The 22,451-nt window shown below is 45.7% G+C and overlaps 1 protein-coding gene across 1 annotated transcript in view; it reads right to left on the bottom strand.

The window, feature by feature from the left end:
* The window catches only part of LOC135371013 (dorsal-ventral patterning protein Sog-like), a 129,364-nt gene extending 108,588 nt beyond the window's left edge, over positions 1-20,776 (bottom strand). Inside the window, exon 1 of the mRNA XM_064604983.1 lies at positions 20,481-20,776. Within this exon, the coding sequence (XP_064461053.1) occupies positions 20,481-20,607 (127 nt within the window). The 5' untranslated portion in view covers positions 20,608-20,776. The remainder of the gene's footprint in view (positions 1-20,480) is intronic.
* Positions 20,777-22,451: the final 1,675 nt, after the last annotated feature.

Raw genomic sequence — 22,451 nt, 5'->3', positions numbered from 1 at the left:
ATCCCTTTGGGATATCATTCTTTTTACGGTAATAATGATTGGTGTAGATTTACATGTAAGCTGAGTCAGCCTATAGTGTGGACTGCGTATAATTTCGACCAGCAGGGATTCTTTTGACGTGGGCCGGAAATTTCCGGCACACGATGCTGGAAGCAACGTAAAATACATGTACATTCTTTTGCCATCAAATAACATTAGAGCACGAGCATTTTAGTTCCACCCCAATGTATGTATTGGTGTGACATGACATGACACATTGGTGTGATGATAACGTTACTGGAAAACAAAAGCAGCGAAGCTAAGAGGAAGAAGAAGAAGAAGAAAAGGGGGTCATCAAAGGAATAAAGAGCAACGTAGGACTCCGTTGTTGTGGAGAAAATTTGCTGTCAATTGAACCCCTTCGATGAACAAATGAGGAAGCTGAACCGCGAGAGCAATTTCGTTTGTGTGTGTGTCTGTGTTTTACTTTGCTGCTATAACACTTTTTGTTTATATAAACGGGAGCTGACAATGAAAACAAAAGTGGTGCAGTTCATAATGCTTTCTTTCAGAGGATAGAAGTGTTCGCGAAGCCCAGAAAGAGTTCTTTTCAGGAAGTGCTTAAGCAAGACTCCCCCTCCAAGACCTCTTGGAACTTCGTGTGGGTGCTAAGAGGTCTTAAAGGAAAAGCCCATACGCTTCAGATATGAAATAAAAAAAAAGGGGGGGGGGAACAGGCCGTGTTAAGCGTTGAAAGTCGAGAGCACGACGAAGTCTTGGAAAAAATAACAGTTGCAAACAGAATAAAGCTGCTCCTCACCGAATAAGCGTTTTCTCTCTCTCTCTCTCCTTCTTTTCTTAACATCATCATCGACTGTATCGCTATTACCGACATGTTTGCCTTCCCGATATTCGAAATCCCGTGCTGTTCGGGGAGCATCGGAGATACGAGGCGACTCTACAGGGAACTATGATGAAGATGATTCAGGTTCCAATGACGCATCAGCTACTCAGGCCATAAAGGGAACTATACGTTGGAACGGCAATTGTCTTATAGCATTTGAGGAAAACTCGGGAAGAACACCACAGCCGGTGCCAGAATTTCGAACCCGAGACAACTGTTTCAGAGACAACAGCTGACCAATGCTAGGCACGCATAACTCACTGGGCTCTGAATTTGCCTCGTTTCATTACGACCGTGACCACAGCTAACCCCCGACTTCATACGTGTGACTTGACCTCGACTTGATTTGTGGCTGACTTGGAAGAGTGTCGATGCATTTCAGGAACCCTCCCTCGGCTTGAAGCGTTCTTATACGCAGCGAGCTCGACTTGACACGTGTGGTGAAAATTTCCCAAGTCAGCGCTCGGGCTACCTTGTAGCCTTGAAAGCGACTTGGGTAGCGCTTCAGTAGCTTCTGGAAGCCACACTCAGAATGTTGCCTTGTCTTGGCTTTACATGAATGCTGATGCGTCATCAATTTGTGTAAAAAGCCATTGTGCAAGTGTTGGTGCCAGACGACAGGTGTAAACAGATATTATGAGTGTTGGCGCCAAGAAATGTGTTTTCATAGTGCAAAGCAAATTTTAAGCGCAAAATTGTACGAACCTCTCGCTCCCAGACGCAGTTAAAGTTAGGCAGGCTGCAACTTGACGAAGTAAGCCAGCGTGAGGGTTCATGAAACACGCAAACCGTCTTGGGCGAAGACTTGCACAAATCAAGATGCAGCTTCAAGTCAAGTGACATATGTGTAATTCGGGGGTAGGAAGGAAAAAGAAGAAAAAGGAGACAGCCATTTTAGTCCTTTTATGGATCATACGCATTTCGACAACTGTTAGGGCTGTATTCTTAAACAATCCTCCACTCAACCCTCCATCGGAGCTGCTCCTCGGTGCCCGTGTTGCGCCATCAACCCCCCGCCTCAGGCAGAGTAAGTCTTTCGCGCCTTCCTAGCGTACTACACGGTATAGCGCCGATGCTTCCTTGATGCAAAACACCTCCTCAAGTGGAGGAGCACTTCTTTCCTTCACTGCTAAAGGATCGTTTAAGAATACAGCCGTTAGTCTCTCTAATAAATGTAGAAAACTGTCTTCCAGACTTTATGCACAGAGGTTTATGATGCTAACCTTTCGGATAATGTACAGGGCTGTGGAGTAATAAATCTCAGGGTAAAGCAGACTAAAATGGGGTGTAAATGTAGTCTAGAGGAATAGAAGCTGCAAGTGCTCCGCAATTGGCACTTTTTTTTTTCTTCTTCTTCTTTTTCTTATGAAGTGTGTCCGAATTGCCTTATCTCCTTTCTTTCCATGGGGAGACTATTATGAGCTCTTTCCCATATTCGTAGCAGAAACGGTCGCAAACTTTAAATGATGTGGTTCTAACTGCTTCAACTTTGAAAAACTTCTTTCTTGCGATCTTTATTCGCGAATTTACGACTATATTTCTTTCCTCCTCCTCCCACTCATTTTCGTCCACGGCGATTCGCGCCGTGCGAGCAATAAAAACAAAAAAATAAAAATATAAAAAAATCCGGAAGGTACCGATTCAAGCAAGTTGTATCAGATAGCAAGTATAATGAGCACGAACCTTCAGAAAGAAAGAAAAAGAAAACGAGAAGCGGTACTTTTAAGCGAACGCTGGGCCGGTGACAGTTTCGGTCTGTGCTATGATACGGGTCACGTCCAGACTTTATTCTAATGAATAATGAAACAAATGAGTTCTCATCTACTAACCGGAACTCCAACGCCGGTACCTGTTTGTTTCTTTTCATGTGTGTGTTACTGTATAGACAGCCGCATCAGAATTCGGAAGCCGTCGTAAAAGAATCTTCTCAACAGGACACCATATTTATACGGTGAAGCGCGGGAAGGAGCAAGAAAACGTGCGAGCGCTCCTTCGCTCGCAACGAAATTCTAGTCACACATGCTGTGAGGGCAGATATTGGAATCGAAGCGTGTTTGCAGCAGCTGCAAGGTAGGCAAACTTCCGGAAGGACAACTTTATACAGGAGTTCGCTTCACTTGAAAGGACGTCTGGACGTGCTTCCTATACTCGTGCGCGCAGTCAGCCTTCAAGGAGCAGGGAGGCGAAAATTCGGGAGGCATCGTATACGGCAGAAGAAGAGCTCTTCATGCGGGAGCCAGATTCATAATATGGGCAGGCGGAGTAGGTGCACTTAGGCATTCAGCCTACTTATCCGAAACGAACAGACAATAGACACGGTCCCTTGATACTATCAAGGGACCGTGGTGCATCGTATAAGTAGGGAGTGACTTTTTCGGGTTAAACTCGATTCCGCCCGGTTATTCCCCCCCCCCCCCGAATTGACCTCCGACCAATTCGGGTTAAACCCGATTTCTCCCCGAATTCCAGTCACTATGAAATCCTCAAATGACGCTTCCACTGAAGACGAACAAAGGTTGCCGCGTGCAACACATGTAAGAATGAGTCACTTTCGTTCCCAGTAATACACCCATGTGTGTCAACACTGTCTATGCCTTCGAGGATTACCGCTGGAAGGTCACGATCTCGCAAAATACACACACACACACACAAAAAAAAAAGAGAGATTAGGAAAAGACTTAATAGACAAGAGGAGAAACAAAAACACCCGAAGGCACAATTATCGCCCGATTTTCCCCCGAATTACAGATTTAAAAATAGCGCCCGATTTTTACCCCTCGAATCTGAGAAAGGCATTTAACCCGAAAAAGTCACTGCCTACGTATAAGCTATCGCCTTTGCGTACGTGAGGGATAGCGTTGGTGGTACTGCGCACGCGCAAAACATAAAGAGAGTGGCCATCATCGTGTGATTGGTGAAGTCTGTGATTCGTCCACCCCCCTACACCCCCCTATCACCCCCAGATGTTTGGCAGCACCCCCCGTAGCTGTCCTTTTCCTGTGCAGGGGACCTTTGTTATTTCAGCTTCAGAGATACACCTGTCGATACTTGTGCATTAAGCTGTTATGACGGAACTGTAATAATGACCCCACCCCCAATTATTTTCTGAAACTACCCCCCTCCCCTCCCCCGTGCCTGCGATTCAGGGGTAAACCACTGGGGAAGTTCAGTTTTACGAGCGCGTGGATCTTCGTTGCAGTTTATTCGTTCTGCTTTTCGTACCGATTCTCCTCATCAGCAGCATCTGCAAGCACAGCCTTGGCCCGACTGCACAGCGGACTTCTTGAAGTAACGAAGATCCTGGGTCTTTTTGGCCTGCGACCAAGATGGTGGTGGTTGTGGTGATGATGATGTAATTGCTTGCCGTAGTTGGCCTCGCAAGGCGACCAACATCACGACTAACGGAGGTCCGGGAAAGAAGAGACCTGCGATCAAATATCTTCAAGTCCTATGCGGTGTTTTACACACACCAAGTTGGTGGATTCAGACCATGAATGTGATATTGTGTTTCTTTTATTGTCTTTATTCTTTCATATATTTTCTTTCCTGTTCCAATTAGTAGAGCTGAAGCAGTTCGCTCACTTCATGAGTGGCGCACACTCCACTTTATTTTCTCTTCCACCAAACTATAGTTCGAAGACTGCATCAGTTCGGTGATGCGTGGGATTGATTGATTGATTGAGTGATTGCTAAAAAAAATGAAGATGTTAGTGATGCGTGGGCCTGCGTCAAAGCTCGTTACTTGCGTTGGATGGTGGGACAGCCATTAATCCGAAGTGCAACAGTCACAGTCGCCACACGTATAGGACGCTCTTGCAGGATATATCCCGTATCCCCCTTCGCTCACAACAATTCGGAGAGGAAACCTTCCCCAGTGTGGAGCTGCCCCCCCCCCCCCTCCCTCTCACCACCGCTCACGGGAACATTCTGAAGGACTCTATGAATCACAGGTTGTATAGTTAATTGACCATGACAATGTTTGGAGAGGTCGGCACTTGTGATTAGTGTATTCCACTTCCTCCATGCTCACTCTCCTCCCGCTCAGCTTCTCGTTTGCTCCCTCACGCACAGCTCATTCGCCACATAGAGCATGAGTGATTAAAGAGAATATTATCTTACAAAAGACTTAACAGAACATAAATTAAGTCGGTGAATGTTTGGTTAGGCCGGGGTAAGATATTATTATCTTTGTGATGAAACCCGGCTCGGTGTCGGTCGGTTAAGTCTCTGCAAGATATTATTCTTTTTGTGATGAAACCCGACTTTTGGAATATCTTCGCATGATGTTTGTCGGAATACAAGCAGCGTGGGGTGCGTTTTTTTTTTTTTTTTTTTGTTGTTGTCCCGTTTTTGTGCCTGCTTGATCTAAACATGCGGAATACGAGTGTTTGGTGCATCCGAAAGAAGAGTTCGTGGACACATTTGTGCAGGAGCGACGTCAGTGCAAATCCTGATTGATTGATTGATTGATTGAAAGAAAGAAAAAAAAATGGCAAGTCCTCCTGCGGCTTTGACACATTAGTTCCATTCCAAGAGACCACTGCCTCCAATACAGGGGGTGACGCCAATAGTTCGTGCTGCTAACTCAGCGCGTTATGTCCGAACATTTTCCTCTGGACGAAGCTGCTAATGCTTATGTGCACGACTCCTTTTTTTATCTGTCTGAGCGTGCTCACGAGTCGGCCACAGACGAAAAGATATTCCACGGAAGCTTGGCGCGCTGCCCAAATCTGGAGGCACGCGGGTTCATTTGCATAATCTTACCCCCGCGTCAACAACTTTCATTTCTCGTACACCATGACGCCACCCCTAAGAACGTGGTTGTACGTGACTCTTAACCGCGTCGTTAAACTATGACCTCCACCGCGACGCAGGCATGAGTGACGCGTTGTCACTGAACTCCATCGTGCTAAACTCGTCCACCCTGAAAGGTGTCTTCACGTCTCTACGTATCGTGCTCGGACGAATTATTGGATTAGATTACATTAGGTTAGAATGAAAAATACACATGTACCTATATATGGTTTCTTGTACCCGTAAATATTTTCTATTCGTTTTGCAAGATGTGCATGCAAGTGCAATGTGCATGTTTTGCAAGATGTCTTATCAGCGTCCAATCCACCAACCGTGCTGGTATAAAAAATAATGCGTTTTAGTGCATCATGCGCTATCGCCTTCGCTACGTAAGTAATAACGTGGTGGGTCTGCGCACTGCGCGAAGCTCTCTATGTTTTGCGCGTGCGCAGAGCCACCAACGCTATCCCTTACGTACCCAAAGGCGATAGCCTACGTAAGGAATAGCGTGGTGGATCTGCGCACTGCGCGAAACTCTATGTTTTGCGCGTGCGCAGGACCACCAACGCTATCCCTTACGTACGCAAACGCGATAGCATACGATGCATTAAAACTCTTTACTGACACCTGCACCAGCAACATGACCTGCACCCGCCGGAAACTGCGGGTTATCCGCGCGCCACGCGGGACTCTACACGCATATTTCCTCGCTTATCACCGAACGTCACTACATAACGACACTGTCCGCAGGCCCTCCATGCACCTTAAATAGGGAGGACACTCTTCAATGTCGCTTAAAGAAGCGCTCGGAGACGGCCGAAAATCTCTCTCGAGTTCTCTGTCCATAAAGAACTCCATTAGCATCCCCATTACGGAAGATGGGCCAGGCACGGCCGCAATTTCCTGCACCTTTCGCTGCGTATAAGACGTTGCACAATCGCAGACTGCGTGACAATTCTCTCGGCCCGCTTCCCTATTAACGACGCGTTTCCACTACTTAATACAGCAAAGGGCAAAAACACGTACTACATCGCGAGGACCAGCAAAGAATCCTCCACCGAGCACCGTTCACGCGTTAATAAACGCTGGTTGTGATATATCGGACGGCTGTCGGCACGAGAAAATGGACGTTTTTACACTTATCGCCGCAGAGACGAATGGGACTGCTCCGGTGAAGTATAGGAGAGAGGGGAAGTCAAGTAAGGAATATTTAACGATGTTATTCGTGAGCTCGAACGCGAGCTCGAACCCCCATATTATGCGAAGTGGAAATAAAATAAAGTTTTTATATGAAAAGAAAAAAGCAAAATTACATCCAGGATAAATTAGTTGGAGAAAGAACAACACAAGTTACATGCCCAGGAGGATATATATATATCCTCCTGCTGCCATAGAAGGCGACTGATACCCGCATTGTTGCTGAACCTTCAGTCTTCCTCTCTGTTTTATTTTTTTTTTTTTTTGTGACAGGTAAAACGGGGGTGGAGTTTAAATCCGGTGTGCTTTTCTTTAAAAAAACAAAATACGTCCTACCTATATTCCGGTTTCTACGGTATTTATCTTCACTGACGGCTTCGAGAGGGGACGGCTTTTTCTTTTTTTGTCACCGAATTCCAATCACTCTGGAAGCTGCCGAGGATTTCGCGTTCCAGTTTGGCCGCTGACTTTCATCAGATACAGAAATTGTAACCCGCTTCTGTCCCGCTCACTTTCGATTTCGTGACCATGAAATAAAGTACTGTCATTCTACTTGCTACTCGTAACACCTTTCACACGACGAGACGGACGGATGCAGTTCGAAAGACAAACTCAGTGTACCCAACTATCAAACTATGTTAAGCTAGACTATACTATTACCTACAAATTAGTTTCCGTTGCTATATACCTCGCCTCATCCAGATAAAGCAATCACAGTCATCCAGATTCCTCTTGCACCCCCAAATCTTTGGCGACCCCACCCCCGCCTTTCATCCCCAAGCAGCCCCTACAAGGGGCGTGGGGCTGCGTTATTCTAGTTTTAGACACACAACGATGTGGAAAGCTGTTAAAACGTAACTATATTAATGACCCCCCCCCCCCAAGTATTTTGCAACACACCCAGTGCACCCTAAGGAAAAAAAAAGTTATTTTCATCCTTCTGGGGACTAAATGGATTGCTACAAAAATTAGCACCTTTAGGGAGTAAATGCACGGGAGTACATGAATGTCACAGAGTGGGGATTGCATTTCACGCTCTTTATATATGCATAAGTCATGTGCATGAATGAAAATACTTTGAATTAAACCGTCAAACCGTGGTATATATAAAGTCTCGCGACATGCATATAGGGGACAATTTCGCAAGAAATAACCTGTAACTATTTTTTCCTCGGTGCGGGTGGAAAATTGCTCGGTTAGCTAAGTTGCATAGCCTTATTCCATTAGGTTCAGGAAGAGCGCATATTTACGTACACTATCGCATGCAGGCCGAGCGGGTCAAGGCGTCGCGCTCGTTGATGGTATAGCCAAGGTCGTGCTGAAGACTGAGAGGTGGTGGGTTCGAATCCTACCACCGGCTGTGCCGTCTGACGTTTTACATGGGTTTTCCGAAGACTTTCCAGGCGAATGTCGGCACAGTTCCCTCTGAAGTCGGCCCAGAACGCATACTAACCCCCCCCTCCCCCCAACTCCTTCCTGCTGTCCTTTCTCCATCTGTACACATTTATACGCCGCTTATAGCCACAGTTGCTTCGCTGCGCTAACACGGAATTTAAAAAAATATTGCATTCAGGAGACCATTTGCGAAGTTCGTTGACTATTTGCATACTTGGGGAGTAAATTTCGGGGTGAGGATACTCTAAAATGGAGAGTAATCACACTCTACGGGAGTAGAAGCTGCAAATACTCCCACTTTCACTTCTTCTTCTTCTTTTTTTTTTTTTTTTTCTTAGAGTGTTCTCGCGATTCTGGATAAACCACTAATTTTCCTGACGTTATATTTCCCACCTGATAGGCCCGAAAAAAAAAAAAGAGAAATAAAAAAAGACACTAACGGTTCCCGAATAAAGCGTCAGGTCACGAATGTTCGTCCCACAACGAAAACACGCAGAGTAATGCGGTCGCAATAATGCGCGGAGCAATAACGCGGTGGTCCATACAGGCCATAAGTCGTCGTTTCGACGTGCGCCGTTCAAACTGAGAGAGACACGGCGAAAAAACCAAACCCTGTCGCGCATCAGGCAGACGCCAATCTTATACGGCAGCACGCCTGTAACACGAGTAGCGCTGGCAACGTTTTTGGCGTTAACGACTTTCGCTCAGTGCACGTTAACTGCAAATGGGATCGTTTCGCCTTACACATGACTTTCCCCTTCGCAGATCAACGGGGGAGGACTGGCGGCTGCCTCCGGTATCGGCAGGCGCGAGGACCGCTCAGTCGAGGTAGAGCTATTCTAAACATGAGGAGTGCGTGTGGTTAAAAATGAGCCCGGGTAATGGGTGTGAGCAGTAAATGAGCAGGGTAATTGGTGTAGATTTGCACGTAAGATGTGTCAGCCAATTTTGAGCAAACAAATGACGTCATAGTGTTCGACAGCGCCACCAATTTGGTAGAGTTGAACTATACGCTCGAAGCTATAGGGGCGGACAAGGTCGCACCCGAAAGCCACGGTCTTGAGGGGATTACGATGGCCCCTGAAAGGGACAGGTGGTCATTCGTGGAGCCCAGCCTTCCCCTTCCGATTTGTTTCGGTTTCAGTCTGTCTACCAACGCCATGATGACGTTTCTCGGGTAGAGGTCTAATCGAATACGCACATTAGAGAGTTTTAGTACATCGTACGCTATCGCGTTTGCGTACGTAAGAGATAGCGTTGGTGGTTCTGCGCATGCGCATAACATAAAGAGAGCTTCGCGCAGTGCGCAGAAGCATCACGCTATCCCTTACGTACGCAAAGGCAATATCGTACGATGCACAAAAACTCACGATTATGTGATATACTTCAACTGCGATAATGGCAGTTGAAGGCACATCAATAGGCAGTTTTAGGAAACCGTGATTGCCCTCCGACTCTTTCAGTATCGCTACCAGCCAATCGGCTATTGCTACGCTGATAGCTGATTGGCTGATAGCGACACGGAAAAGGAATCGGAGGTCGATCATGTTTTTTTAAACCTCCCTAATGCGAAGGATGACACGTTCAGACATAGTTTTTTGGATTCACTGGGTTCTCTCAATTATAGCTCCACCTAAGGGACGTGTGCAGAGTGTCATCTCTTGTTATCATATGTCTTCGTATATGCACACTCTCACAGTTGTGACAATCGTACTCCCGACCAGATAATAGAGAGCTTTAGGAAATCAGGGAGTTTTAGGAAAAGCGTAGAAGTTTCACGATAACGTTTCCGAAAACATGATAAGCCAATCGCCTGATTCCATTGGAGTGGCTGATATCACGTCGCTGTCAGTCAATCAGATATCAGCAGCGTGAGGTCACCCACTCCAAAGGAAACGTGCAATTGGCTTACGTTATCGTCGGTAACGATGACGTCCTCACTTTTTTGACGTTTAAGGGGAAGGGAAATATGCGGAGAGAGAGAGAGAGAGAGAGGAGAGGAGAGTGGTCCGGTATTCATGCAGCTGTCCCATGCCGTTCAAATTTTGATGTGGCACTTCGAGATTCACCGCTTGCTCAAAACGACGTCTCTCTGAAGTCATTAATTCATATGTTTGTTAAGGATTACGGAATGCCCAATGACACAAAACTGTCCACAGACAACGTAATTCATTGTTGATATAACAAAAACGACGGACGGCTTCCGATTGCACGAGATATTTTCCTCACTGACCGGCTGAACCTCGTAGTCTTAGTTATCACCCCCTTTACACGTAAAAGCGGTATTTCCTGTTGCGTGTCGGCAGGACGGCATTTAAATACAGGAAGCCACAAGACTACTACACCATCCTTTGTGCACACAGCCCAGCAGAGAAACCTTTATTGATTACAAACACGCTGTGATATTGCTCTTCAGATAAGGTAAAACAAAAAAACAGCAACGCTATGTTGGGTAACCAGAAAGGCGAGCCCCACAAAGATAACAGTGAGTTGACAGGAGCTTGCCCAAGCGATAAAAACCTTGTCCATACGTTCAGACCACTCTCAAGTGAAGTGTAGGCGATAACGAAAAATAAGGTTATATGTGTACTATACTCAGGTCACTGAAACTTAGCAGCACGTGTGTGCATTATTCGGGTTATCCGAGGATTCTTTGGTGCTTCTGCGTCTAACCTTTGCAGGTCAGCCATGGCATTTGTGTACACGATCTTGAAACTGCGGACCAAACATTTATTGATTGATTGCGCTCACAAAACAACAAGATGGCGGCGAATGAAACCAACCTGATGTGTATCCTTGTCGCCAGTTTCTTTCGTTCTTTTTCCACTGTTTACTGTGCCTAATTAATTAATTAGATAACTCAATATATGTGTTAAAAGGCTGAGGTGTCAATTGCAAAGTTCTCCAGTCTCTTAGGATCCACCCGATCAAGATGCTTCTCAGGGCCGTTTACAGTTAAACTAGTAGCCGACGTCTACACCTGAAGGGTGTAAAAAAAATTACGGTGTATGGCACACAACTTTGTGGTGCAAGTTTCACACCATACAGTAAAACACCCTCCGAAATGGTGTATTCTACAAACATTTCCACTTCAGGAATATTTATTCCATTTAAAACACAGTTCCAGATGGGTGTCCTGCAAGCTATGTTATTACACCATTACAGTCGAGCCTGCGGAATAAAAATAAAATAAAAATAAAGTGTTCATTTAAGAAAACGCCCCTTTTGCACCCGAAAAAGGTGTAAAAGGAAACGTCGTGGAGCGCTATATTGTCAGCCTTTTACGAGAAGTAACTGTTGATGGACCTTACTCCGCATCATTCGCCATCACAAGGCAAGCCAATTCACCAAACGACTGAATAGAATTGCCGCCTACCGTTAGAATGAATCATACCGGAGCTGCCCTGTACGATGCTCGCCCATTAGTCCGTGGCACGTCGCCGACCATTCCGTAACATCGCGCAAACTGCGATGCCCAGGAGAGATATCATAGCACCTCAGCCGTGGCAATAAAAACAGTCTGGCAACACTGAAAAATGGCTGTCATTTTAGGAGGCCCTTCGGGGCGATCATTGCGCGGACCACGGCAGAGCGCATCGAACCACGCCGCCTCGTCTTTATCCATTCTCGTTCCCTTTTTTTATTATTATTATTATTATGATTATTTTATTTTTTACAATGTCCTCTCCGCGGGCGAAAACCGCTTTGTGTTGCCACACATTTTATAGCTATCACCACGTTTTTTTTTTTTACGAGCTTTAGAAATTGCGGTTTTTGCGCCTTTCTTCCGAGCTGACCACCGTGGTCGATAGGTAGCGTGATATATCGTCCCCTCTTTTTTTTTTCGTCTTTCTCGAAAGTGAAAGTCTGGCAGCGAATAGGGTGCCGTTGAATAATGGTCATGCGCAGCACAGCTGGTTGTCACCAAACGGAGAAATAAACTGACGACAGCGAGTCTATACACAGTTTCGTGAGTGACCTATACTCGATTACAAACCCCCGTGAATGATGATGATGATGATGCCTTTTCACTCTTCAAGCAGCGCCCTTCGTGCTCGAGCCAGAAGAAGGTAAAGCCTCACCTAACAATGCTTCTTGGCAACAACTTACAGCAAAGGAGTATGCAAAGAACGACACTTCTTACACTTGCTTGTTCGCGTGTAAAACGTGTCGCATGAGGTCGCTACGTTATCCCTACCCCACCTCTCTCTCTCTCTCTGAAGACAGTAACCACCGCTGGCAGAGATTCCGTCCCTTCTCGTGTCGTCCGCAGGCGACATTCCGTGTCTTTGCAGCAGAGTCCTCTCGCTCTTTTGTCGACCGTTTCGCAGGTGACAACGCCGCAATGCCGAAGGGACGGGCAATCACGCGGCGTTGATGGAAACGACCTACTCTGACTTTAGGGAGAAATTTACTGTGGCTATCCGTTTCGTAATGCTTAGTGGACCGTGTTCGGAAGTTTTTCCTGCCTAACGTACGAACGCCGGAGTATAGATATATTTTGCCACATGCGCCATTAAATTTGAAGTGGAAAAAAATACTGAGATGTTGGTCCCGACGACGTAAGGTCTGGATACCCCGATACTTGTAGAAGGGAAAATACACTAAAAGCTAACTAAAGAAAGAAAGAAAGCAGCTTGAAAAGCAAACACGTGAAATAAAGTGAGACCTACCATACTCCTAGCAAAATTAACTGCACTCATCTCCTATCAGGTCTCCCATGAACCAGTACGTTGCTGTGATTCTCTTTTTTTTTCTTTTCTTCTTCTTTTTCAACTGTTCGTGGCTGGTACAACAACATATCGGTTAAGCCGCCTGGTATTTTTCGCGCATTTTGTCACGTGATGATAACGATACGTCCGCTCACAATCGGCAACCACAGGCAGTTGTCTCGCGACGTAAAGCTCACGAATTATTATTGTTATTATTATTATTATTTTCCGCATATTTCAAACCTGATACGGGACTGGTGAACAAGCTCATATCATCCCTATTAAGCCCTTATCATCGCGGACCGAGTGTCCGAACCGATGGTTTTCTGTGCTTCACTGAAACTAAACAAAGAGAGAGGAAGGAATGTAATGTGGTACATTTTTGCACGGGACCTCGCACATAGAATGCAAGGGACTGAAAAGAAATCCTTTTTCCCTAAAATAATATTTCTTCTGTCAAACCAGTGTATAGAAACCACGTTCTACGGTATATTGTGAAAGCGGAGAAACGACTATGCTGGTTTTCATGCTTCTTTTACTCTTCATATATTATTTCCTTTTTCATTTCTTTTTTCGTTTTTTTTTTTTTTTTTCGGACGTTCCGCGGATGACAATGCCAAAGGTAGTAACACAGCGCGACCGACGTTGTGTTTTAGCGAATAATGACAGCGCATGGATTCGGTTTCGTTAAATGCACTTTAAGTGCATTTAATGAAACCGAACATAGGCACCGAATACCTGTCCTGCATGCGGAAGATTGCTTTTGAAGAAAGACTGAAATTAATGACACGCATTACATAATTAACAAACACGTGTATTTCGGAGGTTTTACATAATGTGAGTGTAGAATAGTACGCAAAACTCTATACCAGAGTATTAGCTGACGTTGCGTTTCGTCGCTTGCAACCAAGCAACAGACCCACGTGCATTGTTCTTGTCATGTAACACATAATCTATCACCCTAAAATATCTACAAAATTCAGGATAAAACGTTGAGAAAGTCGCCGCGCAAACGAGGCATGTTCATGACTAGAACTAAACTGCCCTATACATTATGGGAATACAAAGCGCAGTGCAATAATAGTTACAAAATGTATATTTTGTATACAAGGTTTGTATGAAATAAGCTCATTTTTTTGATAATGGGTTAGCGTACGTGACTATAAGATTTAGATATATATCTGTGTACGCTTCAAACGCTTCTTCTGTATACTTCTGGTATTGCTTCTCACTTTCACCCCCCTCTCTTTCTTTTCAATTTTTCTTTTCTTCTATGTAAGTTGTTTTGCAGAAACATGGTCACCATCTGCCATTGAAAAGTGTGGCCCACATACGCCCCAAAAGGTACAGGCCATTCTGAGATACAAAGGTACAGGCCACAGATGACGGTGGTGATGATGGTAAAAGGGCCCGGTGTTGTCGGCCTCAGAGAAGTGGGCAACATCACGACTAACGCCCTTGGGGAATGTGCGTCCTGGGCCGACTTCTAAGGGAACTGTGCCGACATATGACTGAAAGCGTCCGAGAAAAACCCAGGAAAAACCCCAGACAGCACAGCCGGCACCGGGATTCGAACCCAGGTACCTCCCAGTCTCGACCTCTAAAAGCAGAACTTCACCACATAGCACGTTCTTAGCCAATCTTAAGTGACTGCCCGATATATTCATTACCACCACACTTTCATACTTTATATGAATCACAAACCAGCCCAAGTTTTAACCCATCTGAGCTATGCTCGAGCAGTCCGTTGCAGAGTACGCGTTTCTCCGTTTTCTTGGCAAAGCAGGTAAGATCGAGCAAAGCGGTAATGCCGTGGAAGCAGGACTTCACTGTAAGCCCAGGCGAGGGGAGGGTTGCCAATCCTCCTCTGTCTCGAAACGACATCTGGGATTCCTCGACACGTTAAAAAAGGAAATAATGTATTACAACTAACTGTAACGCAAACACAAAAGGTTAATTAGACGGAGAGCTTTCTCCTACCCTATTACCTCGCAGCCTCTGAACAAGAAGCTTATGTGAAAGTGCGTGCATGTTAGTTTCGCATGTACATAATCGAACCCACAGGCGCATGACTAATGTATCCGCACGGAACCGGAACATCCGAAAAGCACCGACTCCCGGACCGAACGTGAAAGCGTATTCCTGCACATGTGCTATATTTAGAAAGGAAAGGCTACCTGTATCCCCTCGCTACCTTTCCGTGTTGTTATTGGGAACCAGACTCGACATCGATTTTGTTGTCAGTTGCGCTCCCCGTCTTCCCCCGGCAGACAAACAAGGAAACAACCAAGCACAAACGCGCCTATCAAGTATACTAAGGGAGACGATGTTGCTTGTAATATCGTTTGCTTTCTTTCTCTCTCTCTCTCTCTTTTTTTTTTTTTTCGTTGGGAAACATCCACACTGAAGGGTGCGCGCAGTCGCATCCCGGGAGTTCAAGAGGGAAAGAGGGTTGCGCTTGTGATTCAGCAGCGTTCGTTGATCCTGCGTCATGCAGTCAATCACGGTTGCAGTGACAGTCTAAAGCAATACGTTGCACACGAACTCTCTCTCTCTCTCTCTCGTTGCTGTAGCACACGCTAAAAACAGAGCTTCACCGCATGGCACGCTCCTAGCCAACCATCTTCCCTAATGACGTCGTGTTTCCCCCCCCCCCATTTGCTGAAAACGGGGGGTGTACGCCATTTTCATCAAATCAAGGGAGAGAACGTTGTCATCCGGGATTATGGTTGGCTAGGAGCGCGCTATGTGGTGAAGCTCTGTTTTTAGAGCCTCTGTGAGGCCGACAACGGCGTTCCCTCTCACCACTACCACCACCACCATCTGTTTTTAGAGTGTATAGGAATGCATTTCAGGCGGGGAAGCAAAACCACGCTATCTGTGAACGTCAGTCACAGTCCCCCGCCCTTTGAAATATTTACGCAATAAACGAAAAGGACGCGCAGTAAATTAATATTTGACACCTCCTAGCGTGTGAAAGGGATGTATTTCCACACTCTAATAAAAAAGGAGTAATTTTACTCCTATTGGGGACTAAATGCATTGCCACAAAAAACAGTCCCTTTCGGGAGTAAACGCATGGGAGTAAATCAATGTCACAGAGTGAAGACTACATTTCACGCTCTGTTCTAAGAGTCCCAGGTACATAATTCGTGTGCATGCATGAAAATACTTTTAATTAAACCGTCAACCGTGATATATCGAGTGATATACAATCTTGCGACATACATAGTGCACAATTTAAGAAGAAAGAAGCGCTAACTGTGTCTTACTGTGTGAGGGTGGAAAATTGCTAAGTTGGCTGAGATATAAAGGCCTAGGCCATCAAATTGACCAAGAGCTCATATTTACGTAGGTTGTTGCGTTCGGACGACCATTTGCGAAGTTCAGTGACAATTTGCAGTCCTGGGGAGTAAATGTCGGGTTTAGGGGACTGAAATGGGGAGTAATTGCAGTCTAGGGGACTAGAAGCTGCGATTACTCCCCATTCTACTCCTTTTTTTTCTTAGAGTGCAGATAGACTCCCCTGTTTATTCCGTTTGCTAAAAACACGTAATAACAGTGGATGTTTGGAAAACACTAACCTGAAACAGCGTATTTTAAATGAAATAAAGCCCATAAAAATGGAGTTTGCTGGACCTAGGAAATGGTGATTTTTGTAGAATACACCATTGATAAATGGTGTTTTACAGCACGCCCTCAGTCTTCGCCTCAGTTTGTTCGAGGTGAAACACCCCAAATGTGCGCGTGCTACAGAACAAGACATTTACACACGAAGGGCGTAAAAAAAAATACTGTGCACGTACAGTTGGTGCTCCACGGTGGAGCATGGAAGACAAAGGAATATGTCGAATATTCAAAGTTCACACAAGGTTACTACATTGCACTTGGAGTGCAATAAAACCCTGTGACGCTTCCGTCGTGCAATCGCATCATGCACTTCCTTCGTAACACAGTAGTTCCGTTTCATTTGCTAATTTATTTATTTCTGTGACAAAAGCATGACGGCGTTCTTATTGGTCCAAGCCACAAGACAAGCCACAATTCTTATTCGACGATCACTGGCTAGCAGTGTCTTAAAATTACTAATGCTTAAAGGGAAAAAAAGTATCCATATCATTCAGTACGAGCACAGCAGTTGTGCTGCCTGAGGTTTTCCAGTATTCTTTCCAGGCGAATGTCGGCACAGTTCCCCCTGAAGTCGGCCCAGGACGCATACTAACCCCCGTGTCCCCACTCCTTCCTGTTGTCCTCTCTCCATCTGTCCACGTCTGTACGCCACACACAGCCACAGTTGCTTCGCGGCGCTAACACGGGATTTAAAAAAAAAGCACACTGATACAGAAAGATCGAATCACGAATTTTTGCTTCTGAAATCTAACAACTCCATCACGCAGTAACGATCCAGAATTCTCGGATAGTCGTATAACAAAAACGCCACAATAAATCCGTGTCAAAGCAAATTGAAGTAAACTCTATACGTTGTACATCCTCAATCTTGGATGAGAGAAAAACACCATTCCATACGCTGTCACAAGCGCGTCTCACCGGCGTTTTGTGCCGCCGTAACTGGCGAACTTCGGGTTTCCGGGTCTGGCAACTGCGTTCCACAAGATGGCAGCCTCCGCTGTTTGACGCTGATTTTACGGCAGCCTGACCCACCTGGTCACAACAAGGGCATACCTAGACTATAGGTAACAGCCCCTAATGAATAGCGAGGACAGATGGTGATGATACGAATAGCAAGTACACCCATGCGGAGGAGAGCGATTGTATTCTTTCACGTAGCATATATAGGAGAAACCGCATACTTATTACATTGCGCACAGATTACCCGTGAGGATAGGATGTAATGGGGAGAAGCCGAACTCGACGCGGAAGGAAGGCGCAGGTGCTCGTTGTTTCTCTACGCGACGCATCACTGCGTTTTCCTCTTTTCGGCTGCAATCTACCGCTTCTTCATTACCGTGTCGTGCCTCAAGGGGAAAAGGCAAATTGTGACAGTGCGCTCTTAAAAGCAAAGCTTCACCGCATAGCCCGCTGAAGGCCAACCATCGTACAGAGCGATACCTCTTTATTTGTAGAAAGCGCGGGGCGTACGCCTTTTTGTGACAATCAACATTTTTACATAAGCGTCACAAAAAGGCGTACGCCTCTCGTTTTCAACAAATCAGGGGAGAGAACTATGTCACTCCGGCTGATGGTTGGCTAGGAGCGTGCTATGTGGTTAGGTTCATTTTTAATGTGGTCAGCGTCCTGGCCATGTTACATCGAGACTGGGAGGTACCCGGGTTCGAATCCCGATGCCGGCTGTGCTGTCTGGGTTTTTTTCCTGGGTTTTCCTCAGACGCTTTCAATACACTACTTTCAATACTCTAGTCAGACGTACGGAGGCGTACGCCCTTTTTGTTGCAATTATGGACGGCAGAAGTGTCACAAAAAAGGTGTACGCCTCCCATTTTCAACAAATCAGGGCGATGTTTGTTATAATGATATCGTATATCATTATAACAAATCAGGGTATAACGGTATCGATAACGCACAGTATAACGACTCTTCACACATCAGACTTAATGGATTGGAATTGTACTTTTGTTTCACCGATTGCAAGTTAAACGTTGTTCACAAGTCGGCTAAGCGCTGACGCGTGCGCCGTTTCAAGCTCGTTTGACGTACGTTTTCCATTGCCAACAACACTAGACGTACGAACAACGTCCAAACGGATTCGTACGTCCGATGGATATCACTCAGATATCCATCTGCCGTGCGAATCCGTCGGGACGTTATTCGTACATCCAGAGGACATTCGGTGTTGTTGAGCTGGCTATACGCAACATTTCACATCTACTGCTTTCGTCACAAAGAACATTCCTTCGAGGCAGTGATGTTCGTTGTCTCTTCCCTCCTTTTCGAATGAGCGTCATTTGCAGACACACGCTCGAGCAATCTCCTCTCTCTTCCGTGTGCACTTCTCATTAAGATTGATTTCCTACCAGAGGGAACTGTGCAAGTCGGCATCGCGTCATTGAATATATTCGACTGTATCAACGCAGCCTCTGGACGCGCAAAATTCTTGCCCAATGAACTGCGTACAAATCCCGATATATCTCGGCAGGACAATTACAAGTAACAGTCATTCAAAAATACACCGGTGCACTACCTACTACGGTTCGTACTACCTTCATACACAAGTAAAAAATGTTTATCACAGCTCAACGAGTCTGAAACTTCCGTGTAGAATATTACCTTTTTTTTTTTCTCTCTCTCTCTCTCTTCTTTTTGTCCTTCACTTTTTCTTTCAGAAGTAGCCATCCCCACTTCTATTTTTCCTTTTCTTCTTTTTTTATCGCAAGCGATTTCTATGGTAATTCCGTGACAAAACGACCTCGTCCCAAAATACTGAACAGAACCGCGGCGTAATACATATTGCAGTCGCAACATATTGTGCGCGAATACATGACCACATCGTCAAGGTTGGACGACATCATTTGCACGAAGTCCTTCCGAGCCAGTCGCCATTTAAGAGCTTGCTGGGCGTACCACGCAGTAGACGACGTCGACAAAAGCGCGGTTTCAAAACACGACAGAAATGCCAACCCACCGGAAAGAGGCCGACACCTTGTGCTTGCCTGTACATTTCGTACAGGTATGTTACGCTGCCGCGAGAATGCTGCTCTATTCAATGCCTGCTTCCGCATTTTGTTACGTATATGAAGGATTCCGTGTCCACAACACGCCAGTAACGAGCCCGTTAGGTTTCGTACACACGCGATTGTAAAAGCGGTTGGCTGAATGAAACAGCACACGTGCCGGTTACATGCTCCAATGCGTAAACGGTGCAGCACGTGGATTTGCACGGTTCATTGAGGAAGCGTTCGCTAGCACCCGTCATCGAGTTATCAAGAAATTGCGGGTTTGTACGTGGAGCTTGTACAGAATGAGGAAATGTGGCACCTGGAGACCTTGGTGCACCTGTCGGAAATTTTGTACGAGCTCAAAAACATGCGGTTCGCATCATGAGCACTCAAAAAGCAGATTCCACCAGGCAGACCGCCTTTCGTCCAAAGTCACGTCCAGTCATAAAAAAAAAAAAGCAGCTGCCACTTCGCCGTTTTATTCATCTATCTACGCACATGCGCAACTTCCTCGTCACGGTGACGGATCTTTCTCTAACGTCTCTTCCTCCACAACGCGCAAATCTAATTTGAGTAGGGTAACAAACTGAGTCAACCTAAAACACAGCCACATTCTTATGCGCACTGCTCACCGGCACAAACCGCTTATGAAACGCGAGTCCCCGCTCCTTTACGAAAGCAGACGACAATTCCAATTCTGCGCGAAAAATAATTTCGTCGCCTGACGGCAAAATTTGGGAAGAAAAGGAAGACAATTTCGGCGACAACAATAAGTTGATAAGTCGAAAAAAAGAAAAAAAAACTGACAACGACAACGACATAAATGCGCGCCGTAAAGATTCAATGTCAGACGACGAAACTCACGTGTTTGGCGGAGATGCTTCTTCCGACCTGCATCTTCCAAGATCGGTGGCCGACTTCTGCGTTTGGATTCTGCTAGTCGAAGTGAACTAGCCAGCACAAGGGAGACGAACAGCTGTGCAGGCAGCATGTCGTGCGGCACAAAAAAACGCTGGAGTAGACAGGAACGCGTAATCCTTGGCTATGGTTCAGAAGCAAGCGAAAGAACAGCGCACGACGGCGCACAACTCGGCTCAACCTCTCACGAATAAACTGGCAGACGACACGGCGCTCCGACGTCGCCTCTCCCGCGCTACGAAGCGCGCGGAGCGGAGAGTGGAGGAGGTTCCTCCTGACGTCACGCGCGACGTAACCTGGAGCTGGAGGTCGCCACCGGCTCTCTCCGAGTATCGTGTTTTTCATCCCACAGGCAGCACCCGATAGCGTGCTCGCCCACGCTGTTGAATCAACAGTCTCTCGTTTGTGGCCGGTTTCGTTTTTCTTTTTCTTTTGACTGAAGGGTGTGACTCCGAAGGGCTGCGTTGTCAAAGCTCTCTGGCACCACAATGTTCTGGGAATATCTGGCAGCTGCTGCAACGACGAGGGTGTACTTTATACCGTCATAGTAAAATCATATGCGGCCAATTTACCGGTATGATGCCCCATATTTTGCTCAATTCGGCCCGACCATTCATTTCAATCGCAGCCTCAAGATTATTGAAAAACAGAAAACAACGTAGAAACATCACGATGTCTATACTCTATAGGGGTTCAACTCTGGTAGCTTCAAGAAAGGAAAGCGGAGCTCGCGTTACGACGTTCTAACACAAGCACTGAAGTACGATTATAACGAACGATGAACAGAAAAGGCGACTTTAAATGGGAATTTATGTAAGTTATGACTGTGAATAAAAATTGCATGTGCATGAAAAGCGCTGTGAATAAAAAGCGCAGTGTGAAAGTGAAAGTAAAAACTGACCTTAGGAAGGTCAATAATGTTTATGGTCGTAGGTCTGTGGCATTTCAAGGAGTTAAAATATGGAACTCTCTTCCCGTAGACACAAAAAGAGCGCGTAACTTTAAACCCGCTCTCACTAGGTTCTGTTTTGAATGTCTACAATAGCTGTGTCCTAATCAGGTTATCATATCAGGTAAATCAGTGTAGCAGACCCATTACTAGCAGACTGCTATGGGTCAGCACGTGTTCGGCATTTATACCATTGTTCACAATCGAAATAAACAACCAATTCAATTCATGCAATTAGATTAGAGCTTTGTGCGTTGTCCAATCGGTGAAACAGCAATTAAAAGTCCGAATCACAGAATAAAAATCCGCTGCTTAACGGTCTAGCGTCGAAACAGTGATGGTATGAATTGATACCCGGCAAGACACAAGTTATTGCACGGGCGATTTATACCCTAAAAGGTATACATTTTTCTAACAGTGTACCGAGACACAAAGTAAATAGTTTACGATACAATGCTACGTATCGAACGAATCAATTTACATAGTGAAACAACCCTTGCTTACTATAGGGCGCGTGCGTACGCAACAATCGCGCCTTTTGCAATTATAATTATGTCATAAGTCAGACGTGCAGACAGTTCCGCGTATACTGTTTATCGACTCACATTTGATAACTCACGTTGAACTCTCATGCCTTTAGTGTTTTTATTGGTCCACAAGCCACGCAAAAAGCTGTCAAGGTGCGAGAGATCCCGCGACAGTTTTTGTTTTTGCTTGTGGTAATTGCCTGCGTGCGTTGAATGGACCCCACCAAAACAATAACGCCTGGCAGCATTGCTCGTACTTGCTTTCTCACACGAACAGCCTAAGGGTAACATATGGGCGTATGATCTGTCCGTGCTCTTTTAGCAATTTTCAGGTCGATCACCCAAATCCTAAATCGATAAATCCCTCGCGCGGTAACTGCGTTTACATGGATGGATATGTCGACTGAAGGCCCCAGTTGACTAAGGCGCCATCTGCACACT

Source organism: Ornithodoros turicata, chromosome 10 (genome assembly GCF_037126465.1).
Source record: "Ornithodoros turicata isolate Travis chromosome 10, ASM3712646v1, whole genome shotgun sequence".
Classification (NCBI taxonomy): Eukaryota; Metazoa; Arthropoda; class Arachnida; order Ixodida; family Argasidae; genus Ornithodoros; species Ornithodoros turicata.
This window is presented reverse-complemented; position numbering and strand designations above follow the sequence as displayed.